At 37.3% G+C, this 27,993-nt stretch overlaps 1 protein-coding gene across 1 annotated transcript; it reads left to right on the forward strand.

Annotated features, from left to right (window-relative positions):
• The first annotated feature begins 12 nt into the window (after window positions 1–12).
• LOC113683252 (receptor-type tyrosine-protein phosphatase S) lies at window positions 13–27,986 on the forward strand. Its single transcript, XM_089186403.1, has 28 exons — window positions 13–259; window positions 713–882; window positions 2,241–2,379; window positions 4,251–4,526; window positions 5,393–5,668; window positions 6,943–7,221; window positions 7,564–7,839; window positions 8,486–8,761; window positions 11,581–11,859; window positions 12,622–12,900; window positions 13,222–13,497; window positions 13,734–14,009; window positions 14,343–14,618; window positions 15,227–15,541; window positions 15,893–15,960; window positions 16,497–16,731; window positions 18,191–18,475; window positions 19,448–19,544; window positions 20,152–20,387; window positions 21,310–21,621; window positions 22,518–22,885; window positions 23,361–23,648; window positions 24,021–24,291; window positions 24,635–24,972; window positions 25,536–25,661; window positions 25,958–26,109; window positions 26,667–26,802; window positions 27,130–27,986. The coding sequence occupies exons 1-28, from the start codon at window positions 28–30 to the stop codon at window positions 27,199–27,201; spliced, it is 6,609 nt and encodes a 2,202-aa protein (XP_089042529.1). The 5' UTR covers window positions 13–27; the 3' UTR covers window positions 27,202–27,986.
• The last annotated feature ends 7 nt before the right edge of the window (window positions 27,987–27,993 follow it).

Consider the following 27,993-nt stretch of genomic DNA (forward strand, 5'->3'; position numbering starts at 1 on the left):
ACCATCCATCCTGAAGGGAAAACTCAAATGGAGGGAGAAAATATAACCCTGTCTTGTAACGCTACTGGAAATCCAGAACCATCAATATCCTGGGTCAAAGATGGATTTCTCATACAGAGCAATTCTAGGATCAACTTTTCGTTAGGCAATAAGATATTGACGATAACGAATACAAGCAGAACGGACAGCGGTGAATACCGATGTGTGGCGATAAATAGAGTTGGAAATGATACCTCAAATTTCAAAGTGAATGTTCTTTGTAAGTGTCGTACACTGTTCTATTTTCAGGTCTTACTGGTTATAACTGTATTTATAATCTTTATCAGTTACATTGACATCCTGGAGCCTTAATTATAAAGTGGTCATATCATATGAAACGGTCGTTTATTTTAACCAGAAGCACAATTTTCCTTTGGATGCACGTTTTTGATGCCGAAATGGGTAGTGCAGCTGTAGTCTTTTCTCAAATATTTTTTTCTTACTTATTTCATTGAAAATTTTATCGGATCTATTTCATTTTGTTCGTTACCTTGTCCAGTACTTGCCTGTTGGGAAATTAATGGGGCGTCGACTGATGATCGTTTGTTTGTTAAAAAGTTAAATGTAGGTCGACATTAACAAAGCTACAAAGCGAGATTTGCATGCCACACGTTATTACGAATGCCACACGAATTATTTATTAGCTCTAACACCGACGCTATTTACTCTTCAGTTGAACCCGAGGTTACAAATGATGGCGATCAGGAGCAATATATGGCCAAAGGTAGCAATATCCGGCTGATATGTCGGTATGAAGCGTCGCCACCAGTGTCTCAAGTGCAATGGATAAAAGACAGAACTGTGATTGCTGGAAATACTTCAGTGCTGATTAATGATTCAAGAGTGAAAATTCCATCTTTCAATGAGAGTCAAATACAGTTGTCAATCACTGCAGCTTCCCTAAAGGAAGGGGAAAATTACACCTGTAAAGTCACGAATATTTTAGACAGCACTCGGGATACGACAATGATCATAATTAAAGGTAAATGATAACGAGTTGAACTAGCCAGTTGGTGGAGAATATTTCCTTCAGTAACTGTATAAAACGTATACAACAGGACAACTTCGAATAAAGACTGTATTCCAGAATAACAATATACAAGACAGCTTTCACGCATTCCTTTTCATTTTCCTTTTTAGAGTTTTCATCAAGAGTTCAAAGTTCAATTCGTGGGGGGTAAGAAACATACAAAAATCCACGTGACACTCTCGGTCCAGTTTTCAACAGTAACGTTTATTAATCACTCATTGGTTTGAGTCGCTCTATCAAATTTGAAACCATAAGGTAAAAATACGATTTTACCCCTCCAGCTGACGAGAACGTTTTCTCCCGTACCACATTTACAACAAGATAGTCCTTGAAAACTGCTCATGAGTTACTGTCACCTTCCAAACCAAATATTTCATAGTCGCTAGCAAGTAAGTTTTGCCGAACTTTGAGTTCATCTCACGATAGAACGACACAAATAAACAAGGAAATTTTTACAGTAACTTTATAACCATCCTTTTGTCTTTTAAAAGCTAGAAGCTCAGTAGATTCTGTCGTATCGGTCATTGTTAAAACTGTCTTTGTTTTGATGCTACTTTTCGACATAGAAAAAGTATGTCAGACAAAAATATTCACCAAAAAAATATAATAAATATTTCTTTTCCAGCTTCAATAATGACAGGGGATTAAGTTTAGATGAAAAAACAAGGGGTTATGTTAACAGAAATATCGGAGGTCAAGTAAATTCGTTACATGAGGTCACACAACTCGGGTAATATTCACGATGAAAATTTGCATATTTGAGCGGTCGAACGAAAAAAATCATTTCTCGAAAACTGAAATATATTTTCACCAAAAAACTACACCACAATTATAAGAACATATTGGGCTACAAAATACGAAAGTAGGGAAGAAAATGAATTTTGGGCGACTTGCCACAATAATTCAAATTTGTTCGATGGATGCTGACATCCTCTCTTAAATACGTTTGGAAAGCAATTACTATTTAATGAACATGAAAATTTGTATTATTTTCTATAACAATTTTTTTAATGATAATACTGTAAATATCCACAGATAAACCTGAGATCGCGACGCATCCTCAAAATATCACAACTAGAGAAGGTCAAAACGTGACTTTATATTGTAACGCTACTGGAAATCCAGCTCCAACAATATCATGGTACAAGAATGGATATCCTATAAATAACAGCTTCAGCACCATTTGTCACCAAGCCATGAACAGTTGACAATAAGGAATGTGAACAGAATAGACAGTGGCGATTACATATGTCAAGCGAAAAACAGAGTTGGAACGGATACTTCTAACGCTTCCACGATTAATGTTCAGTGTAAGTGACTTCAATTAGTCATTGTACATGAATAAGCACTAGCAGTCCTTTTGACGTGCCATTGATCCATCCGAAATGTCGAGAATTTACTTGGCTCCCTTAAGCTCGGCCGAACAATTCATTCTGATTTAGCAAGCTCTTTCAGCCAATCAGAATGCTTATCCTATAGATACCTCATTATAATTTCTTTTGCAGCTCTAGCAACAATTATTTTTTTTTTTATCGGCCGTTCTGTCTTCTTCCTTTTGGATCAAACTATGCTTTCTTAGTATGGACGATCTTCTTGCCGGAATTTTTACTATCAGAGTGCGTCTTTTTCACTGGTTCTTCCTCCTATCACTGTTAGTGTTTTATTCATCTGCTCAAGGAGGTAAAAGACATTTTTCATTATTCGAAGACAGAATTTTAAAAGATTTGGAAGCGGAAATCAACCTCGTTGACTTCCATATATGAGGTATAGGCCCTGGCCGCGCATTGATTTCATCAGTTTAAATATTTGGATATTCACAATGCAAATAGATTGAATTCTCTCGAGTGTGAGTTAAGGACCTTGTTAAGCTAAATTTGTTGAGATTCACTGTTTCAGTCCATTACCTTAAGCAAGATATTTCGATATTGTAATTTAATTCAAATGTTTAATTTTTCTTGTGTAATTGCCTCGATTAAATCTGCTAACCCGCTTAAATACATAAAAGATGGATCGAATTCATTGCTTTTAATTTCTTACCAAGGTAAGCTTAGTTTATTTTCCCTAGATGTGCTTCGATAATTACAAATTTTACACTCGCTTTTCATTTAAAATACTCATTTTGACCCGAAAGAATTCCGATGGTTTTCTAACTAACTACTGATATACTTACTCTTAGTCTGTTTCATGTTTTACGAAGAGATTTTGTCTCAATGGGAAGTGATTGGTTACTGTACTTTGAAAATGTTAGTTGCCATCGGACGTAAATTTTTTTTTAAATTTGGCTTTTAGTGGCTGGGTTGTTTGTAAATGATATCACAACATACATTATAAATTGCAACCGTTTCTTGTACCCAGTACAACTTATGTTTAGTTGAGCATGTTACTATCTGACATTATGCAGCCTTTCTCCATAAAGAGCTTCCTTTTCTAGCACCACTTTATTTCCTTGAAACGAAAGATTGAGCAATGATCAGTCAGTTGTCTGACTGTGAAGCAAAGATACGCTGAAAAAGCAAACCGCGAGCCAATTGGTCACATAACGTAATTTGTTGACATGTCATTTTTATGCTTTCGTGGTAGTCCTTTCAAAGTAAAATTTTATCCAAATTGCAGTTCGAGCTGAGATCGTCTCTCATCCTCATGTGAATGTCACAAAAGAAGAGGGAAGTAATTTGACTTTATTTTGTAATGCCACTGGAAACCCAGGACCGATAATATTATGGACCAAAGATGGATCTCCCACAAACAACAATTCCAGAATCAGGTTTTCAAAACATAACAGGCTGTTGAAGAAAAATAAAGAAAAATAGCGATCAGGGAATAACTATTTGATAAAATACTAAATTCTCTTAACTAACATTATAAGAATTTCACGGTTGGCATTGAGGAGAATTACAAATTTGATCTGGGAGTTAGAGGGTTAAAAAATTTGGAAGTGAGCACATCTTACATGACAGCTATTAGAAATATCTACCAAATAAAGAGATTTATCCATGTAAAACACGTTTGATGACTTCATTATACCTCGATCATCTTGCTAAAAACTGTTCTGAACACTTGTTCAAGATATACGCAAAAATTTTTGTTCAAGAATTTGACCACAACTTGTTGTATAGTAACATAATCGTGAAAACAATTTCTACGCATAGCCTTGCTAAGAGAGTTTCTTTGTGCATTTCAGATCGCCCTGAGATAACAAAACATCCGCAGAATGTTACGGTAACAGAAAGAAATAATGTGACCTTAACTTGTAATGCTACCGGAAATCCAGAGCCCCAGTTTTCATGGTATAAAGTTGAAAATACTGTGAAAAGAAACAACAGGATTAATGTGTCAGCAGAAAACTCGCACCTGACGATAACAGATGTGAACAGAGAAGACAGCGGAGGATACCTGTGTGTCGCCCATAATCAACTTGGAAACGATACCTCGATAATTGTCATATTAGATGTGCAATGTAAGTAAAACACTATTAATACAATTATGTACTGTTAACAGACGCGAGACAAGGCTTACAGCGAAGTGCGCTTTCAGGTTATTTCATAAGTTCGTGCCCTTTTTTAACTTTTCGAACTGTCTGTTTTATAAGCGTTGCAAGTCACGACCCATGTTTACATTTTTTCTATGGAGATTTTCAGTATCCTGCATGTCCTCCTTTGCTGCTGAAGCTACGTTTCAGCTTTGCCATTTTTTTGAAATATTACAAGCATATATACTGTTCGCTTCAAAACAAGTCAGAGATTACCAAAAGGGATTTTTCCTAAGTAATGATTTATTTGTATTCTTACGTTCATTACACTTCAGTTTTCGCTATCTTAAATGGAGACCGAACGATAATCGAATTGTAAGCCCCGGATTACGCACGGAAACGTTTCTCTTTATTCAGATGAGTCATCTGTCTCGCTGAATTGTTTAATTCCACAGAGCATAGTCTAGTTAATATCCATTCACACCAGCAAAACATATTTAAGTAAACTGAGCTCAAGTGAATGAAAGTATGACACAGAGGGCTAAAATAAAATCACTTTCCTATTATGCAAATTTGTAAAGTTTATAAACGATGGTACGAATATTCCTAACAATAAAATCCTCTGATGAGTGAGCAATCACGAAACAGGCTTGTAGGGATGAGAGTATAGTCTCTCTGTTCTTTCCCCTATCGCAACACTTATATATAAATTAATTATAAGCAATAAATTAAACAGCGAACAAGTTGTGTACTGTTTGATACATTTAGAAAAAAAATGGCTATAACTCGAAATTGATATTTATAATAATTTTTTTTTGTAATCAAGCTTTCACAAATACTGTATTTATTCACAGATAAACCTGAGATCGCGACGCATCCTCACAATATCAGAACAAGAGAAGGTCAAAACGTGACTTTATATTGTAACGCTACTGGAAATCCAGCTCTGACAATATCATGGTACAAGAATGAATATCCTATAAGTAACGACTCCAGCATCATTTTGTCTCCAGGCCACGAACAGTTGACTATAAGGAATGTGAACAGAATAGACAGTGGCAATTACATATGTCGAGCGAATAACTCAGTTGGAACGGATACTTCTAACGCTTCCACGATTAATGTTCAGTGTAAGTAATTTAAATTAGCCATTGTACATGAATAAGCATTAGTAAGCCTTTGGATGTGCCAGAAATCCATCATGGAATGTCGAATATTTACTTGGTTCCCTCAAGTTCGACAGAAAATCTACTCTGATTAAGCACGCTGTTTCAGCCAATCAGAATACGTGTCATATGGATACCTCATTGTAATTGCTTTTGCAGCTTAAGCAGTAATTATTTTTTCATTGGCAGTTCTTTCTTCTTTCTTTGGATCAACCTATGCTTTTTTAGTATGGACGATCTTCGTGCCTGAATTTTTACCTTCAGGGGGCGTCTTTTTCGCTGATTCTTCGTCCTGTTACTGTTAGCGTTTTATTCATCTACTCAAGGAGATAAAAGGCATTTTCCATTATTCGAAGACAGAATTTTAACAGATTTGGGAGTGGAAATCAACCTCGTTGACTTCCACATACGAGGTATAGGCCCTGGCTGCGCATCGATTGTATCAGTTTAAATCTCCGGATATTCACAATGTAAGCGGATTGAATTCTCTGTAGTGCGAGAAAAGGATCTTGTTAACCTGAATTTGTTGAGATTCACTGTTTCAGTCCATAAACTTAAGCAAAATGTTTTGATATTGTAATTCGAATGTTTCATTTTACTCGTGTGATTTTCTCGATTAAATCTGCTAACCCGCTTAAATACAGTAAATTTGATCGAATTCATTGCTTTTAATTTCTTACCTAGGTAAGCTTAGTTTAGATTACCAACATATACTTCGAGAATTATACATTTTATCCTCGCATTTCATTCAAAATACTCATTTTGACCGAAAGAATTCCGATGATTTTCAAGCTAATTACTGACATGCTTACTCTTGGTCTAGTTTATGTTTTACGATGAGATAATTGCCTCGATGGGAAGTGACTAGTTTCTGTATTTTGAAAATGCTAGTTGCTATCGTACGTTAGTGTATATAGTTGTTTGTTAGTAAGCGATGTGGTAACATATATTCTAAATTGGAACCGTTTCTTGTACGCAGTACAACTATTGTAAGGTTAAGCATGTTATTATCTGACGTTATGCAGGCTTTCTTCATAAAGAGCTTCTTTTTGTAGCATCACGTTATGTCCTTTCACCGAAATATTGAGGAATGATCAGTCAGTTGTCTGACTGTGGAGCAAAGATACGCTGAAAAAGCAAACCGCGAGCCAAGCGGTCGCATAACGAAATTTGTTATTATGTTATATTGATGCTTTCGTGTTAGTCCTTTGCGAAGTAAATTTTTTCTGAAATTGCAGTTCGAGCTGAGATCGTCTCTCATCCTCAAGCGAATGTCACAAAAGAAGAGGGAAGTAATTTGACTTTATTTTGTAATGCCACTGGAAACCCAACACCGATAATATTGTGGACCAAAGATGGATCTTCTATAAGCAACAATTCCAGGATCAGTTTTTCAATACCTGGCAGGCTGTTGATCATATCAAATGTGAACAGAACAGACAGCGGCCACTACCGATGTGTGGCGAACAACAGCCTTGGAAATGATACCTCAAACGTTACTACTGTTGACATCCAATGTAAGTTCTCATCTAACTTCTGTACTGGTAAGAATACTTTACCTTCTCTTACCAGGGTATGAGTAGCGTTTTGATACTCAGCGTCTACTGGCAGCAGCTTTCACGCTTTTTTTTTCTCTAATTCGAATTTTTTGTTTCCGGTATAGTCAACTTTTGTCATAATTATCGTGTAATTAATATGGCCTTTTAATAGCATTCGCTCATAGGCTCTTCAAAACACCTTTCCTCATACGATTTTCTTATAACAGAACACGAATGTTCAGTCATGTATGCATTTTTTTTTAGACTTTTTGTCGATTATTCATTTACCCTTTGCTAACCAGATGGTTTAAAAAATTGCAGATAAACCTGGGATTACTACCCATCCTGAAAGTGTGGCTGTAAAGGAAGGAAAAAACGTGAACTTTTCTTGCAATGCTACTGCAAATCCATCACCGAGAACATCATGGTTTAAAGATGAATCTCCTATTACTAACAAGTCGAGGATCAGTTTGTCAGTTGACAATAAAGTTTTGACGATAACGAATGTCAGCAGAAAGGACAGTGGAAAATACAGATGTGTGGCGAGCAACAAACTTGGAAACGATACATCAAAAGCTGCTGAATTGAATGTGAAATGTGAGTTCATTGTGTTTTTTAAAGATATCGTTTACAAACAGAACAGAACATTATAACATGCGAAGCCTCACTTACAGAAAATAACTTTAGGTAACGTCTACAGGGAAATGGATATTTTAAAATCTTCTTTTTTCGAGTCCTCGAAAAAGAATTACAAAAAGGACGTAGGAAATAATTTAATCGGAGAACAAACTCTCCCTTGAATGGCCGTAACAAGGTGGTCGGGAATATACTTTAACCCTTTTAACTCCCATGAGTGACCAAGAGAGAATTTCTCCTTACAGTGTAAACGCAATATTAAGCAGACAAGTAATAAGGGTATAATTATTTGATCCAGTACTAAATTCTCTGAACTAACATTATAAGAATTTTTATGGTTGCCAGTATGGAGAATTACAAATTTGATCTGGGAGTTAAAGGGTTAAAAATGTAAATACTTCCGAAGTGAGCACATCTTAAATGACAGCTATTAGTAATAACCACTAGAGAAAGAAATTGCTCCATGTAAAACACGTTTGATAACTACATTATATCACCATCATTTTGTAAAAACTGTACTGAACACCTGTTCAAGATATACGCAAAAATGTTCAAGAATTTGAACATGTGCATAGCCTCGTTAAGATGGTTTGTTTGTACATTTCAGATCGCCCTGAGATAACAAAACATCCGCAGAATGTTACGGAAACAGAAAGAAATAATGTGACCTTAACTTGTAATGCAACTGGAAATCCAGAGCCACAGTTTTCATGGTATAAAGTTAAAAATACTGTGAAAAGAAGCAACAGGATAAATTTTTCAGCAAACAACTCGCTTCTGACGATAACAGATGTGAACAGAAAAGACAGCGGAGGATACCTATGTGTCGCCCATAATCAACTTGGAAATGATACCTCGATAATTGTCATATTAGATGTACAATGTAAGTAAAGCACTATCCGTACAATTATGTACTGTTAACAGAAGTGAGACAAGGCTATTAATTGTGAAGTGCGCATACAGGTTGTTTCCTAAATTCCTGCCTTCTTTTAACCCTCCGAACTCCCTCTTTTATGAAGCTTTGCACAAGTCACAAGCCATGTTTACGATTTTTTCGATGGACGTTTTCAGTATCCTGTATGTCGCCCTTTACTGCTGAAGCTACTTTTCAGTTTTGCCTTTTTTTGAAATATTACAAGCATATAAACTGTTCGCTTCAAAACCAGTCAGAGATTACCAAAAGTGATTTTTTCTAAATAATGATTTATTTGTATTTTTACGTTAATTCGTTCGGAAAAGGTCGGTTAATTTCGATGCCTAGTTCAATTGTCACGCATGAACGCTTCGTTTATGTGGCGGCACGTGGACAAGAGTTCATTACGTTTGTTGAGTGATGATAATTCGGGTCGGCGGATGATGAGCAATTTTTCTTTGGGGCAGAGGTTGCATCTTTTGTTTGCGATGTTGTAGGGTGATCTTGATGAAAGGATGCGCCATGACATAAAGTGTTTAAAGTTATTTTCTTTAAGGGTCCAGATATGTTTGCTGAGTTTGGTATAGTTTCTGTGTTTCGTATGTCGCAATGATGCGGTGGGGTTTCTGTTTTCTAAGTCCGATGCATGTTTCAGTGGTGCCGTCGTCCTTACGTTTGATGGTGGCTTGGTAGATTAGAGATGATTGGAGGCAGTTTTCGTTAAGTAGGCATGTGTTCTTCGGTCGGCAGCTGCAATTTTTTGTGTCTTTTGTGTTGGTGTTATCTGCGGTGTCATTGATGTATTTGGATGAATTTGAAATGCGTTTGTTGTGGTTGTCGATGATCTGTTTAGTGTTATTCATGCAGCTGTAACTGATCTTGATGGTGTTACGATTAAAGATTTTTCTAAGTTTGTGGTCTTTTGGGGAGTGCTTGTCTACAAGGGTAAGAGATCTGTGTTCGATATTGGTACTGACGTTTTTACTAAATGGGTGGTAGTACCAGACTATATTGTTGTGTTGTCTGTTTTTTCGTTTGTTAGTCGTGGGTGGTTCGTAGTGTAGAGTGTACTGGTATCCGCATTCGTCGAGTGCTTTTTGGTATGGAGGAGCGGCTTGGTCGAACGATACTTTGTCAGATGTAATGGATGACAATCTTTTGTTGATGCCGTCGGGTAAGTTCTTTGTGGTAGTTGGTGGGTAGTGCTCTCGCGGTGGACGTATTTTAATGTGGTGTTTTTGTTCAAGTTGAAAGTGACGTCTAAGAAATTGATGGTCTGCTTGTTGGCTTCGATGGTGATACGTAGTCCATTATGATTGAAGATGCGAAATATTTCTTTTTTGATGTTTTCTGTGTCTCTCGGTATGGTGTTTGAAATGGCCAATCCGTCGTCTCTGTAAAGTCCGATGTTGATGTTGACTTTCTGCAGTTGGGAAAGGAGGAAACTTCTTACTAGCTCGCATGTTTCGGTCCCGTTGTAGCTCGATCACGGATGCCGTGTTTTTCAATTGGTTGAATTTGCATGCTCTCGTGATTTTGCCGTTGATTCTGTTGAGGAATTTTTGCTGATTCTGCCTATCTCGGATTTTGTGGGGTTGATTATGCGGCAGATCGGTTTGTCAGCGAAGTTTGGTTTGTGGTCTTTCAGTGTTATGAATCTTTGTTAGCTGTGATGTCCACCCTGTCATCCAAGGCTAGTTTCGTTATGATGTTTTTGTTTTCTCAATGGATGGCTCGTGTGGTATTGGGTTGTGCTTTTTTGTAGGACTTTGTGATATTTTGCTCCAGTAGATCGTTGTATATTGATGGTTCAAGTTTGTAAAAGTTCGTTGTTTTGTCAGCGGCGATGAGTAGCTTGGTTTCGTTTTTATGCGTTCGATGTCGTCTTTGAGTTTGTTGAGAAAAGGGTTGTTTACTTGTTTTAATTTCGTCGATTGTATTATTTTTAGCATATCATCTTCAAATTTCTTTAGCTCGTCGATCGGAGGGGGGTTCTTGATAGACTTGAAGCCGTATGTGTCTTTGGAGTGGGTGGTCGCATCAGGGTTGAGGAAGAAGTAAGCTTTCCAGCGCATTCTGGGTAGAAACTGCTGGTTTTTTTTCGACGAGGCGTTGTAAGAAGTCGTTTTGCGATGGTAGAGAAATATTCTTTGTGGAGTAGCCAAAATCGAATTTTTCCATTGCGGATTATCGTAAAGTGCTCGACAAGTCTTAACCTGGAGCGAATTAGGAAGTATTGATACAGCGCTCAATACGTAGGAATAGAGCGCGATGTGTGTTGCGATAGGGGAAAAAAACAGAGAGACTATACTTTCATCCCTACAAGCCTGTTTCGTGCTCACTCATCAGGGGATTTTATTGATAAGAATATCCGTACCACCCACCAACTTGAACTAAGCATCGAAATTCACCGACACGCCCATTATGCAAATTTGTAAAGTACATAAACGATGGTACGAATATTCGTAACAATAAAATCCCTTGATGAGTGAACAATCACGAAACAGGCTTGTAGGGATGAATGTATAGTCTCTCTTTTTATTTCCCCATCGCAATATATATATTTTAATCATAAGCAATAAATTAAACAACTTTAGCCAGCCCTCCAAATTCCTTTTCTCTTGTTTTGGTCAGAGTAACACGTATGTATATATGTTAATTATCTTGAGCAGTAAATTAAACGACGGACAAGGTGAGAACTGTTAAATACGTTTGGAAAGCAACTACTATTACTTGAACATGAAAATTTGTATTAATTTTTTTAATGATAATACTGTATTTATCCCCAGATAAACCTGACATCGCGACGCATCCTCAAAATATCACAACAAGAGAAGGTCAAAACGTGACTTTATATTGTAACGCTACCGGAAATCCAGCTCCAACAATAGCATGGAACAAGAATGGATATCCTATAAATAACAGCTTCAGTACCATTTTGTCACCAAGCCATGAACAGTTGACAATAAGGAATGTGAACAGAATAGACAGTGGCGACGATTACACATGTCAAGCGAAAAACATAGTTGGAACGGATACTACTAACGCTTCCACGATTAATGTTCAGTGTAAGTGACTCAAATTAGCCATTGTATGTATAAGCACTAGCGGTGATATTCACTATGTAAGTGATGATATTACTATGTAAGCGGATTGTATATACCTAACCTTAAGTAAAATATTTCTATATTGTAATTTAATTCGATTGTTTCATTTTTCTCGCGTGATTATCTCAATTAAATCCGCTAACCCGCTTAAATGCAGTAAATTTTGATCGAATTCATTGCTTTTAACTTCTTACCGAGGTAAGCTTAGTTTGTATTACAAGATATACTTCGAGAAGTACACATTTTTCACTCGCTTTTCATTCAAAATACTTATTTTGACCCGAAAGTATTCCGATGATTTTCAAACTAATTACTGACATGCTTACTCTTGGTCTAGTTCATGTTTTTTACGAGGAGAAAATTGCCACGATGGGAAGTGACTAGTCGTACGTTAGTGTACATAGTGGCTGTTTGTTTGTAAGCGATATCGCAACATACATTCTAAATTGGAACCGTTTCTTGTACGTAGTACAACTATTGTGTGGTTAAGCATATTATTATCTGTCGTTATGCAGCCTTTCTTCTTAAAGAGCTTCTTTTTGTAGCACCACTTTATGTCCTTTCACCGAAAGATTGAAGAATGATCAGGCAGTTGTCTGACTGTGGAGCAAAGCTGAAAAAGCAAACCGCGAGCCAAGCGGTCGTATGACGAAATTTGTTATCATGTTATATTTATGCTTTCGTGTTAGTACTTTGCAATGTAAATTTTATTTTTAATTGCAGTTCGAGCTGAAATTGTCTCTCATCCTCAAGCGAAAGTCACAAAAGAAGAGGGGAATAAGTTAACTTTATTTTGTAATGCCACTGGAAACCCAACACCGATAATATTATGGACCAAAGATGGATCTCCCTTAAACAACAATTCTAGGATCAGGTTTTCAATACATAACAGGCTGCTGACCCTATCAAATGTGAACAGAACAGACAACGGCCACTACCGATGTGTAGCGAACAACAGCTTGGGAAATGATACCTCAAACGTTGCTACTGTTGACATCCAATGTAAGTTCTCATATCATTACTGTATTCTATTTTCTTACCAAGGTATGAGTTGCGTTTTGATAATCAGTGTCGACTGTCAGAAGCTTTCACACTTTTTTCTCCAATTCACCCTTTATTTTTGTTTCCGCTGTAGTCAACTTTTTGTCTAATAAACATGGCCTTTGAATAGCATTTGCTCCTACCCTCTGCAGTACATCTTTCATCATATGATTTTTTTAATAGCAGAAAAAAAGGATGTACAGTCATGTATGCATTTCTATGCTGACGCTTTGTTTATCAGTTATTTGCCCTTTGCTAACAAGATCAATTTCAAAATTGCAGATAAACCTGAGATTACTTCTCATCCTAAAAGTGTGGATATAAAAGAAGGAGGAAACGTGACCTTTTCTTGTAATTCTACTGCAAATCCATCACCGACAACATCCTGGACTAAAGATGAATCGGCTATAACTAGCAATTCGAGGATCAGTTTTTCAGTTGTCAATAGAGTTTTGACGATAACAAATGTGAACAGAAAGGACAGGGGAGAATACAGATGTGTGGCTAGCAACAAACTTGGGAACGACACAACAAAAGCTGCTAAATTAAATGTGAAATGTGAGTTCATTGGATTGTCTTTTAAGATATCGATCGTCCTCCAACGTCCAATCTTTTATGTATTCTCCTGTTTCTTTATGATCAGCGTAAACGGGTTTGCTTTGAAGTGGGAATTTTTTTCGTTGGAAAAGGTGAATACCGTTCAGAATAATTAACCGAGTACCATTTTTAAAGAGATACTGAGTGAATGAGGAACCAGGATAAAATTCATATCCGTCTATCTATTTCGTTTTCAGATGAACCGGAAATTATCACTGATCCCTCTAATGACACGGTGAAGGAAGGACAAAACACCACCTTTTATTGTAACGCGACTGGAAATCCATTACCAGCAATATCATGGAAAAAAGATGGACATTCTATTGGCAATAATTCCAGGATCAGTTATTCAGCAGAAAGCAACGAGTTGAGGATAATAAATGTGAACAGAACAGACAGAGGAAAATACCATTGTGTGGCTAACAACAGCATTGGTAATGCCAGCTCAGACGCTGCTACATTAGCTGTAGAATGTAAGTATTAAAAATAATAATAATAAAAATAATAATAATAGCAATAATAATGATAATAATAATAATAATAACGATTTTTCATGAAGGAACCCAACTCGCCAAGGCGGTTTTCAGTGGGGCCCAGTGAGTATTCATTGAATTCTTGTAACTTATTCGGTAGAAAGTGAGCTCGAGAGTCTGGAAAAACAGTCATATTGTTCTTGCAGGTCATTTCAATTGGTTCAGCCATGTCTGCTGTAAACATGAACGACCATTGAATTGTCGAATTCAAAAAGATGTCGACACTTATAACTAGTGTTGCTAATGTTCATTGCAATTGTTTTACAATTGTAGATAAAAGTGAGATTACCACTCATCCTAGTAATGTGACAAAAACAGAAGGAGAAAACGTTACGTTACACTGTAATGCTACTGGATATCCGCTCCCTACTCTATCATGGACCAAAGATGGATCTGACATTAGCAACAATTCCAGGATCAGCTTTTCAGCAGACAAAAAGAAGTTGGCAATTACCAAAGCGAGCCGAGTAGACAGCGGAGCATACCGATGTGTGGCGAACAACAGCCTTGGAAATGATACGTCTATGGCTGCTGTTGTAGATGTTCAGTGTAAGTAAGCGGAATATTCATGAGACAACGAGTTATTGGGATCATTAAGTAGGGCTCGATAGTCCCAAAAAAAAGGCCGTAATGTTATGGTTCGAAAAAGGTTAACGGTTAGTTAAACAGCGGCTTTTAAGCTTCCCAGTTTAGATAAATTCAAGGTCGCCAGTTTTGTACTGTGGCTCTTAAGGACACTTTCTTGGGTTGCGAATTACGTCAAGCGGCAAACATGTCTGGTGCAGATGTGTAGCTGAAAACAGCAAGAATATAGCATATTCATCTGCAGCTACCCTCACAGTGCAGTGTGAGTAAATTCGCTAGAAATGTTTTCAGATATTACCCAGTGTAGTTTCAAATGCCCTGTATTGCTGTGACATGCAATATTTTATTAAATTCCTTTGTTGCGTTCATAAGCTGTATGCCGTAGTATGGTATGAGAGGAAACGTTGCCAAAGGAAAAAAAGACAACATTTAATAATGCTAATTGCCCTCTATAACCTGTCCTTAGCTTTTCGGTGGAGACTTTTAGAAATCGTTGACGGTAATTCTAATTTCTTGTTCTTTTTTGTTTCTTTTTTTGTTTGTTTGTTTGTTTGTTTGTTTTTTTCCTGCAGATGTACCAGACCCACCAAAGGATGTCAAAGTGATCTCGAGAGCTTCACGGGAAGTGAATGTCTCCTGGACGGCTGGTTCTAATGGAAACAGCGCCACTCAGAACTACACAGTGGAAATCAAAGAAGATAAGCAGACTTTCAGAGATGCCATATGTCAAGGAACACTCTTAAAGAATAATTGTGTGATTTACTCCACAAGAGTTTCTATCAAAGAGCTGCTTCCTTGGACAACATATTACCTCAGGGTGTCTGCCAGGAACATGATTGGTTCTAGTCACTACAGCTCTGTAATAAATGTTACCACCGAAGAAGAAGGTGCTCTTTTTCTAATATTTTAAATTCCTTTTCATTTGATAAATTCTATCATATACCTGTATTTTGAAGATTTCTTCGGCAACTGATAAATTGATTAAGTTAGTGTTGAGCTTTTACCACTTGTCTTACATTTACTTCGTGTCATTTGTCTGTTTGTTTTTTTGTGTTTTTTGCAATGTTTTGTTCGATATTTTTTAACTCTGCACTAGGCTTTACCTATGCCTTGAGTTGACTTTTTTACTGTAAATGTATTGCTATTATACCATTGGGCTTTGTTAGAAAAACTCTATACTTCAATTCTATATATTTCTTGTAACTCACTGGGAGAAATGTGCTATTATTTGTTTACAGAACCACGCTCCGCTCCACCTTTTAACGTGACTGTCCTCAATTCTACTGCTGTTAACGTTTCTTGGCAGGTAGTAGACCCACTTTTTTTACCTAGCATTTATTAGAGTTTCCTGCTCCACTGACACCGTTATCAAAAGTTTTTTTTAAATAGCTGTGCTCTATAACACTCAGAAAAAGAGAACACTAAGACATGCGCAGCGGGCAGGTTGGACACTTTTGGTGACTTATTTACCAATTCACTATGGTTCCGAGTGGTCACAACTGTGCTAACATTACAATGAATGCATAAACATTTTTTGAACTGACCGCAGGAGCTAAAGAAATGAATTTATCGCATTGTATTGTAATACAATTTAGGAAGTGATGTTGCATTTAGTATATTTATCAAGTAATTGTGGCTAAAAGATATTAATATTCATCATCATTCATCATTATCGCTTGGAGAGACTGGAAACCGAAAGGAAATTGTGGAGCATGATTAAAATGCCGTGTGAGTAAATTATTACTCAACATATTAAAATTAATGGCAGTTTGATACCTTTGTTGATTGATTTTAATGTACTCGGCTCCCTTATCACAGTTTAGTATTATCATTGTCATCTAGATGCTCACTAAGGAAGACGCTAGAGGTGATATTCTGGGCTATTACATCCTGTACAAGAGAAAAAGCGAGCCAGAGGTACCATGGAAGAACAGAACTGTTAACAGAATGGATATCACGTTTTTAGTACTAGCGTCTCTTGATAAGTACACACCATACCAGTTTGCCATACAGGCCTTCAACAGCAAGGGTGTCAGCCGTGGGAGTGTAATTAAGGAGAGAAACACAGACGAAGATGGTGAGTTGCTTAGACAGTCGTCCAATTGTTTAGAAGATGTCCGTCGACAAAGTGCTCAAAATATACTAAGCTATGTAATCATTAATATGCAACCAATACGCACCTATCTTACTTTTCTCTTAAGCCGGAGCAACTCCGACAGTATCAAAACATGACTGTTGTGCGCATTTTTTGTTTCTTTGCTCTATTTTTTAACTTATTTGTTTGAGAATATTAATCGTGTCTCCGTATTAATTTATGTTATTAAAACGTGAGCAGGGCGAAAATCCTCAAAGGGAGAACAAAATAGACAGTCCGAGTTTAAAAGGTTTTCACGCTCAGTTAGATTGCAAGCTTACATACGGTAATAAAAATCAAACACAGCTAACACTCGTATACCATTTAAAGTTTTGTGTTCAAAAACAGAACAAAACAGGAATGATGACAAATATAACCAAACTGGCATATCTGTTAAAATTCATACTAATCATGACGGTGTCAGAGCGAATATGATCATGCTGAGGTCCATCGCCGCTCGCTCGTCATGGCGATCTCCGGTCATTGCAGGGAAGCAAGCATCAGAAACTTTATCGGCCGTCCTTCGAGTGAAAAAAATAGGAGCTTGCTCTGATATGCTTTCCGATGCGTTAAGTGGAAAGCCACATCAGTCACTGCAGCCGAGTTTTGCGGCACTGTCATTCCGAGCGATCATCATGTTCCGGTGAATTCGGCTGTCGTTCATTTATAAAAAACTCGCCTTGAACAGTTTGTTTTCTACCTTGTCATGTGAAAAAACTCGCGTGTTTTAAAGAGCCATAATTCGGCTGAAGTTCACTGAACATTTCACTATAAGATTCTGTATCAGTGACTTAAAAATTTCAGGCAAAAGTGTTAAATTCGACCTGCCAAACTATTTAAGTTTGTAAATTATCGCAGAATGTGAACTTTGATGATTTTTTAACTCTGATGGTTTGACATTTTTGACAGCTTTAGTCTCGTACAGCTAATCAGATTATTTGATACATTCTTACAGCGATTCTTATTGGCTTATGTTAGATTGTAAAGCATGCTGACGACACTGTTGTTCGCTTTGGAAATAAAGTTTGTTTTGAAAGTTGAAAGTGATGCTTGGAGAATTTAACGGATTCTTTATTATAAAACAAATAGAGAAGCCTTGACCGTGCTCTGTTCTGTTGCAAAGCCCTTAGGAAGCGGCTAGAGCACTCAAGAAGTGGGGAAAAACACGAAACGTTGGCGAGTGTTTCTCCCTACACTTCTTTCATGCTCTAGCCGCTTCCTGCATGCTTTCTAACAGAATAGAGCACAGTCAAGGCTTCTCTATTTTTTTAATGGGATTGCACACGCGGGGCCTCACGGGTCATATAATAAATCCAGTGACCGACCTGACGTTAACTTTTAGTATATCGCTTGTATTTTATTGTACATGTTTTCTCCTTAAAATTGATTATATGCTTTTCAGTACCTTCCGAGGCACCGGAATGGATCTCTGCAACAACAAAGAACAGCACTAGTATTGAATTGGCATGGAAACCTGTTCCTGAGCGTAATTTGAATGGCTACCTCACTAATTATGTCATAAGGTATACGGATGGCGAGGAAGAAATACAAAGGAAAGTGGGAAGATATAGAGAAAAAGTGGTAATAAATGGGCTCAGAGCATCGACCACGTACTCCTTTAACATTTCGGCTGCAACTGACAAAGGTGAAGGTCCACGAAGTAAACCCACGGAGGCTAAAACGAAAGGTGAGAGAAACAAACTAAATAGCTAATAATGATGATAACAATGATTTTAATAATAAAAATTTAATTAAAAAAAGCAATAACTTTTTGACGTTTTATAATTGTTCAAAAAATAATACCATCTTTGTTATTTTTTTCGTAAATCTTGAATTAAAAAAAAGGGCAAGATAAAATGTAGCATGAACACAAGTGACGAATGTTCTGATTTCTTCTCTTTTTAATAATATTGATGATAATAATTACATTAACAAGGATAAAAAGGATTACAATAATAATAATATTGAAAGTAATAATAATGGTAATAGTGACAATGATAACTATGAGAAACAAAAGACGTGCTCAACAAAAAACGTTGCGTATCCTCTTGTTGTTCAAGTCTGAGAAAAAGGAAAAGACAAATAATTTCATGAAAGGATCTTTTAAAAAAAATTCAAAATATCGGGAAATAAAGGAAAGTATCCTTCGCTCCTTTTGTGATTGAACCACCTTGAACAATGAGCAAGCATTTTCATCCTTTCGTGAAAAAGGTAAGTGGTCCTTGCATGATTGGTTTTTTAACTTATAGCCTTTCTAATGGGTACTGCAAAGATCTTAAGAACGACCTAAGGCAACTAAAGCTATTGAGTGATATACTTTTTATTTAAAGACAATGATGCCACCCATTATTGAATCTTTAATAAATGATGATAATGATAATCGTTTTGGTTGGTTGATTGTTATAATAATGATAATGTTAATTATAATAGTAATGATAATAATGACAATAATAACTATGGCAACATGCAATGGCAGGACTTGTGTAATAATTGATGTAAATCCATACTGACAGAAGTACACTAAACGTTACCAAAAATGATTTACCCACTTACTTCGCATTCGATTTTCCGGACTTACCGTCTCATGAACATTTAAATATTACGTAATTTCTAAATATTCCTTTTGATTTGCATTTATCTGTGTTTCTCTTTGTTGAAGACCCACCCACCCCTCCGGATCCTGACGACGTAGGGACAAATGAAGTTTCTGTTGCCTTTAAACCTTGGCAAATTTTGAGTAATGGAGATAAAGTCAGGTTGGAATTGTTTATTTCATATATTGCTGGTTTTTTTGTCGGTTTTTCTAGCTCGAGATTGAATTGTGAATGATTCCAAAAGTCTAATCTTAAAGTTAATTCAATGAATCACCCCAATTATCACATGCAAATATCTCCTTAAAGGAGTTTTGACCCTTTCACGCCCGGATCTCATTAGCAATTCTCCTTACTATCTGCCATACAATTCTTATAATATTAGTTCTGAGAATTTGGTATTGAATCAACTAATAATCCCCAAGCTGATATTTTTATTTATTCTCATCACTTGTCTGTTTGATAGTGTATTAATTTGGTATGGAGAAATTCTGTCTCAGTCACCCGTGGGAGTTAAAGGGTTAACCCTGTCATTGAAATTTGCTTCTTTTTTTTTTTTTCTTAGTCGTGATAACTTTAATAAGGTCACTGCGTGTTTTCACTTTTATCATCTAAAGTTTTTTTAAGCAGATATCATGTTAAAACCTTACTTGTTTGCTCGTTTGAGAATTCGCTTTTTTTCATTAATTCCTCTTTTACTTTAATGGGATGCCAGTAAACTGGGTTTTGACTTTCTACATTGCTTAATAAATACCTTTTTTATTTATTTCAGTTACTACCAAATCATCGTCGTACCACTAAAAGAAGGGAAAGATCCTGGAAAACCATCAGATAAGGAGTATGTTAATGTCATCAAAAGGTATGAAAATAAATCGGAGGGTGAACCCTACATTACGGCTGAATTTTCTAACGATAACAAACAGAGTAAAACCTTTCCTGTTGGAGATGAGAAGTACTATTCAAGAGGAAGAGGAAGTGGTGTTGTGGCAAGAAGAAAGCACATAGAAGGTGAGTAATTTAATCATAAACTTTCTCCCAGTTGATCTGAATTACAAATTATACTTAAATACAGATTTAAGTTTCACAAACTGATTTAGCTGACTGCGTGTATCTATTTTGTTATATGCATTTCCTTACCTACTTGTTGGATTGCATCAGTCTGTATGAATACAGCGATCGAAATGGAGAGGGGCAAAATAATTAAATAATTGAACGTCCTTTATATAAATTAAACTTGCTTAAGCTTAGATTCCATGCGATCATGAGGTGTTCTCAAGAGATAAAGAAAATTGTGGCGATCTTTAAATTTAAAGGGAACACTACTGTGTGGATCAAAGTGCGCTCCGTCCAAACCTCCCAATTGTTTTGGTAGTATTTCCACGAAATTGCCTCGATTATTGCAAAACTTTTCCAAGACTATTCAGACGATCATGACAATCCAGAGAATCTTACTTTCCCCTCCCCTTCACTCACTATTGTATTTAAAAAAAAAACGCCAGTCGAGTAATAATATGCAACTTTTGGTGTCAAACTATTGGTAGGAAGAAAGGTGAGTGGATAATTTTCTGAAGAAACTGTGGTGCTGCATCAGTGAAAGAATATAACAGGGTAATAAGTATTGTCAAATGAGTTGAAGACGTAAATTGGCCACCGTTAAGAGTTTCAAAGCTGACGCTTCGAGTGTTAGCCCTTCGTCAGAGTGAATGGCGAAGGTCTAACGCCCTACACGTCAGCTTTTAAATTCTTTACGGTAGCCAATTCATGTCATCAACTCAGTTGCTAATATTAATTACCCTTTTAGTAGGAAGACCCAAAGGTTTGTTAGGAATGTTGGGGGTGGGTTCTGCGGCTCTTTTGTCATGTTACTTGGATATCAAATCTTGCATTTAATTTTCAGTGTTTTCGACTTTCCTTTCTTTTTTTCGTTTAGTCTATACAGAGTATTTTAATGGCAAGCTTGATGACGACACGGAGTACGCTGTTTTTCAACGTTCCCTTAGCGAAAATGGTTATTATCAAGATGAGGGATTTTCTCAGTTTACAACCAAAACCCTTCCAAGAGAAGAAGAGCCAACACCTGGAAAGAAGAACAAACACCTGATTGTTGTTGGAGTATTTATAGGACTGTTCATAGTGTGTGTAGTTGTTGTCGGCGGAATCGTGATTGTCTGGTTACGCGGTCGACGGCAGAATAATGCAAATGACGACGGCGAAGAGATATCTTTGGAAGAACAAGGTTACGGTATGTTGTAGTTCAGCACCTAGTTTAAATATCTCTAGGTTGATGTAATTTCTTTGTTATTGGCTCTTTTTGGTTTGCCGAAAATTTGTTTTGCTTCTGTTACATTACTGTAACCATTTGCCTTACGATAACAATGTTTGATAGAGCTTTTCGTCGTCGTCTGTGATACTATTTTACGTAGCGCACGAGCAGGTTTTAAGACACAGTCTGTTGTCTAGTTCTCCAACTCAATATTAAAGGGAGCATCTCCATGAGACATTGTTCCCCATGACATCGTTCTCCATCTTCCAAAATTTATTTCTCAGAGAATAAGCTTCGAAAACTGGAACTTAATTATAATTAGCTCCGCTGACTATTTTGAATTAGTGGGGGTTCGAATTATGAGGATTGGTATTGAATTTCAAATATACAATTAATAATAATGGTGAACCATGTTTGTACCATCGTTGCACAATCAACAGTCATTTTCGTACATTAAGTTTGTTTAACAAGAGCTGCTTTAAAATAATATTACTGAATTTACAAGTTCTGGTCTTATAAACCTCGAAAGGGGTTGTAGGGGAGACTTACAAGCGGTGGGGCTTCTATCCTTTTGATTAATTAGGCTTCAAAACGTCTTTGTAAAACTAGTTCCCTACCTATCTCAAAACATGAAAGGCCGCTTATAGTTGGATGCATATCTATTTACAAGTAAAAGGGCATGTAACGGTGGGGGGGGGGGGGGGGGGGTTTCATAAGCGACAGTTTACTGAACCGGTACATGAGTGCGTATGTTATCATGAATAGAATTGAAAGATAGCAACCTGCTTATTGGCTCTCTTCAAAGATTTAGATAAAGAACCTTTGTTTGTGCAAATGAAATAATAAACTGATAATTTTTATTCTATTCAACTTAGAAAACTTCGATCCAGAAGGGGAAATAGCTGTCGAGGAGTTTGAAGACCACGTGAAACGCCTTCAAGAGGATGATTTATTTTCTGTTGAGTATGGTGCTATACGCTCTCAAGGAAATGTTACTTCCAAAGCCACTTTGGCCGAGGAAAACAAACACAAGAACCGTTACAACAATATCGTTGCGTACGACCACAGCCGAGTAAAATTGACTCCAATCGAGGGTGTGCGGGGCTCTGACTACATTAACGCCAACTTCCTTGACGGTTATCAGAAGGATAAGGCATATATCGCCACCCAAGGACCACTTGAACACACTTCAGATGACTTCTGGAGAATGGTCTGGGAGCAAGGGACAAAAACAATCGTCATGGTTTGTGCTTTCTGATAATAAGTAATAATCAACGTAGATCACTTGTAATGATTTAGTTGCGTCATGTTCATTTTACCGTGCATTGTGTAGCGTAGCCATAAGAGAAAGTGTCACATCTTTCCATGCCTATCTTTAAAAGAATTTGAATTTCTTACATATTACAGAATTAAAATTTTCCAGTCGATTGTGTGTGTAAAAATCTGTGGTTTTTGTAACATGAACCGTTTAGAAAGGAATTATTTCTTCGGAATGAAATGTTAAGCCATTGATGCTTCACCACTCCTCCCCCACCCCTTCCCCTCACCCGTACGATATTATCAGTTTTCCTCGACAATTTGCGAGTGCCCGCCTATAATCCTAGTCGGAGAGAGGATTTGGGAAAGATGAGGTGCTCACCCAATTCCTTCATCCCTGTGAATAACCTAACACAGTTCACCATAAAACGCTTGAAGTATGCCCGTTCACCCTATTCTAGGTGACAAACTTGGAGGAGAAGGGTCGCCTGAAGTGTCACCAGTATTGGCCATCAGAAGGTGCAGAATCGTATGGTGACATTCGAGTAACCTTGATGCAGACGGTGCAGCTCACTGAATTCACCATCCGTACCATGACTCTAAAGCACGCCAATAACTCAGAACAACGAACTGTAAATCAGTATCATTACACGGTATGGCCTGACCATGGTGTTCCCGAAAGTCCTTCCTCACTTCTCACGTTTGTGAGAAAGGCCTCTAGAGCAAATCCTCCAGACGCAGGGCCTATGGTGAGTTATCTTACGTTTCGCAGGAAGAGGTGAGAAAGGATTTAAATGAGGTAGGGGGTGTACAGTCAGCTAAATGTTTTCTAGTAAGGTAAATGGCGCATTGCATACTGGGAATATTATTGGTAACTTCCATTCTAGAAAAATTTAAACAAAAACAAAAATTCCACTTTCCTCTCTCTCAGTGATCGTTATGTTGCATCTTGTAACTGAGCACAAGAGATTATCATCTTGTTCTGAAACAAGTGACGACTGAGAGGAAAGTTTCCACAACCTAAGCAAATACTGACTGCAGAAATAAAAATATTATTAAAAGAGGCACGTATATTTGGTTCTTTATTAGTTCCGATATATTATTAGTGAATTTTCATTCAGGTTGTTCACTGCAGTGCCGGGGTGGGCAGAACTGGTACATTTATTGTGGTAGACGCAATGCTGCGCCGCATTGCTGCAGAGAAAACAGTGGATGTCTATGAATATGTCACCTCATTGCGACAAGATAGAAATTTTATGGTGCAAGTTGAAGAGCAGTACATTTTGATTCATGACGTCCTGGTGGAAGCCATTCATTCCGGATTCACTGAAATACACGCGAATGATCTTAGATCTCACATCAAGAACCTCATGCAAGTGAATCAAACGAGCGGTATGTGTCTTTCCCAGCATTTACCATCCTGTCAATCCCCTATCTAATTCATATTACGAATTGGAAATAACTCCATAGAAGGGCTACTCTGTGAGTTCTAGGCTTAATGGCGATTACAAAACCATTTTATTGATGGTGCTTCATTCCACTTGTGTTTTTATAAATGTAGCGGTTTTCTTATGCAACATCCTCTGGTTGCAAGGCTTTAAAAAAGGTTTATGATGAAACTTCACGAAAAATTTCCTCTGATCAAACGAATTTCTCTCAACCTCAGTCGGCCTTGAGAGTATTATTCATCCTCTGTTCGATTTGATGTGAGAAGGTCATTTTTTTATGCTGTTAGGCCAAAGTGAGATGGATGAGGAGTTCATCCGGCTAGGTCGCTGCATCAACACTTCCCAGCTCACAGCTCAGGCTGCTAGCATGGCCTGCAACGTGACCAAGAATCGTTATCCAAATGCGTTACCGTATGATGAAACCCGGGTTAAACTGAGTGTAATCTCAGGAGTGGAAGGCTCTGATTACATCAATGCTAACTTCATTGATGGCTACATGACTAGGAGAGCATTCATTGCAACTCAGGCACCCATACCTGATACTATACCAGACTTCTGGCGCATGATTTGGGAACAAGAATCTTCCACCATAGTCGTGTTATCAAAAGAAACAGAAGGTGACAAGGTATGCTCAATAAACCGACAATTTATCAATCAACTAAAACAATCAATCCATCAGTCTAGAAAAAGGTTACCTTCTTTGTTAGGGATGCTATTTTTGCAGGGGTTAATAGAGATGCCTTACATTGGTAAGTGACCCCCATTCTATGTCGGTTATGGGTAAGTATGTATTCCTAAAAGGCGACTTTCGTGAGCAACTTCTGAGAGACCTATAAAAAAGCCTTCTTTACTTGTAGATGGGTCCTCCTAAGTATAGTAAGACCCCTGATTATAAGAGTTTGTTGGTCTTAGTGAGCGGCTGTATGCTTCGTTGTCCTATGCATGCAGTGTTACTCCTCATAACTTTATGTAAACATATTCATTTAAATACCAGCGAATGGATACATGCATCCATTTACTCGTAACGGCTGTAGGGAAAAAAGATATGACTAAGCATCAACTAAAATATCTTTAGCTTTCGAGTCATCGTTTAGTGGGAATTAACTTGTATAGGGTAGGAGGTCTATCTATGTAATTGATCTGACTCTGGATTTAATCGATTTGTAAAGCTTAATCTTATGTGTACAGGTCAAAGTACACCAGTACTGGCCTGCAGAGAAGCCCGCGCACATTGGCACTTTGGTAGTGGAAAAGACAAGTGAGACGTCCTATGAAGACTACACAATGAGAGAAATGAAACTCACCCATACCAAGGTTCGTTCTGATGACTCTTCAGTTAATCTTCAGCAACTTTCTGTTTATTACCAATAAAATGTCAGGGAATTAGCCAAGAATTTGTGTGTTACGGGGAGATCCATCCATGGCGGTTCCTAGATTGAAGGAGAAGAATGGGGTTAAGTTAATAAAAGGCTTTTAGGACCATAGCAATATGACAAAACGTGCCAATTTCCCAAGACATGCTTTATCTTCTTCAAAGCGATCACATGCACCCTAAAATCTCTACTGACAGCATTTATCAAACACACACATTTCTCTTGTCAATATTTCAGGAAAGTGCATCGCGAGTTGTTCGTCAGTATCATTACACTGGATGGCCTGATTCAGGATCTCCAGAATCAGGTACTGGCTTGATCGATCTTATTGGGCAAGTACAACGGTGGCAGCAGCAGTCAGAAAACACTAAGATTACTGTGCACTGCAGGTGTGTATTTATAATTAAAATATTATTAAGCATATATTATAGTCTGGCTTTGGTCCTAATTGAAAAATGCTCATTTAGTCGTTATTAAGTTCACTGGTGTTCCTTAGTCCTAACGTTGTCTCCTGAGTCTCGTTCCACCTTTGTAAAACATTTATACTCTGTAACTATAAGTGGACAATTAAGGCCCTAGGGAAGATCTTTTCATTCCTAACAGTGGAATGACAGCCATATCAATTTGTCGGTTTTGGCATTACTCGCTTGCCTCACTGGGTATATTGAAACGCGCACGTTGTAATGTTACCAATTTGCACACATTCATGTATTTTTATTCATCCTATATACCACTTTGCAGTAATATTTCAATTACTACGCTCGTTATAAACTGTTATATTCATTTAAATGTTAATTTATCAATCAATGAAAACTCTTGTAGCATGTTAATATCAGGTATTGCCCTTCGCTAATAAATGCTAGTGGAAAGACAACATTTTGCGCAGTTTACAGCAGACCCTAAGTTTATTTTCTTCTTCAACTTCATCTTCAACTTCTCATTTCAGCGCTGGAGTGGGTCGCACAGGAGTGTTCTGCGCCCTCAGTATTTTAATCGGACAGTTAAAAAGTGAAGGTGTGGTAGACGTTTTCCAGACTGTGAAGCAGCTGAGAGTTGAGAGACCTGCCATGGTCCAGACAAAGGTGTGTTATTTTTTTTTGTGAGGTATTCAAGGCAACTTAAAAACCGTCACAGAAGAGGGCAATTGGCTTTTATTTCTCGGTTGGAATTTAATTTTGCTCTCTACTTGCATGGCTGCGAGAGTGGGCAGTCAATAACATATGTTATAGGATACAAGTTTTGTTTTGAAACAATAGAAAGTACAATTTGAACCAACCAAGACTTATGTCAGATAGATCAGAAGGGTCTTATAGGAACTGGAATGGCCGAGCAGTCTATTTGAGGTTTTTCTAGTAACTTGAAATACACTTGTGAATGTATGGCTGACCTAGTGATTTTCATTCTTTCAGGATCAATATGAGTTTATTTACTCTGCTCTCAGTGAGTATTTAGACTCATTCGATGCCTACAGTAATTTCTGAGTGCCTGCACCCGTTCAAGAATGAAGGACAGTTATAAATTCAGCAAGAATTTATTTCTTTCGTGCTCTAACTAGAGATGAAATAATCAACATTAAGTCGTTAAAAACGCGGCGATTTTCTTTAAAGTGCCGTTAACTCAGTCAGATATGTAAACCCAGTTGCTAAGGATAGATAGATGATGTAGATAACCGCTAAGCGCTTAAATTAGGTTTTGATCATGACCGACGACAGTCTTAGGAAAAAAAAAATTGGGATTCGCTAATGTAAAGCAAATTTAAACCACAGGGGAAAAAAACAAGATCTAAAAGTATAATTTGCGAATGGATTCATCGATCAAATTATATTGAAAGTTTCATTTGACGTTTTATTTCATTTTTTCGTGTTTCTAGGCTGAGTTAATTGAAACATATGGTGACAACTTTCTGTCAGGGAAAAAAAAATGAATCTTAAGGGTAACCGAATCCTAAACACACAAGTTCACAGAAACCATGGTTCAGTCATTTTTCAAAGGAATCAGCCAAAAACCTTGTTAACCTCGCTCCAGATTTTGCAGCCTCTTTGTGAAAGTGGAATTGTTTGACTATGTCTCCTACTGGCGGGATTTCCTGAGACTAGCTTGTGTTCTGTAGATGAAAATAGTTAAGTTTTCTATCTTGTAGAAAAATAATCAGTATAAACTGAACCATTCGCTGAAGTCAAGCAGAAATAATTTCAGCGGATGACAGTCCAATCTCTATACAATTGAAGCTTTAGCTGTATTCTAACAATAAAAGATAATTTTGTTCCATGCTC

Source organism: Pocillopora damicornis, chromosome 11 (assembly GCF_964200805.1).
Source record: "Pocillopora damicornis chromosome 11, jaPocDami1.2, whole genome shotgun sequence".
NCBI lineage: Eukaryota > Metazoa > Cnidaria > Anthozoa > Scleractinia > Pocilloporidae > Pocillopora > Pocillopora damicornis.

Coding starts and splice junctions, on each gene's coding strand:
- LOC113683252 (XM_089186403.1), top strand. CDS start 28: ATGGAGGGAGAAAATATAACCCTGTCTTGTAACGCTACTGGAAATCCA. Junction 14,010..14,342: donor TGCTACATTAGCTGTAGAAT/GTAAGTATTAAA, acceptor TTACAATTGTAG/ATAAAAGTGAGATTACCACT. Junction 25,662..25,957: donor TGAAACTCACCCATACCAAG/GTTCGTTCTGAT, acceptor TCAATATTTCAG/GAAAGTGCATCGCGAGTTGT.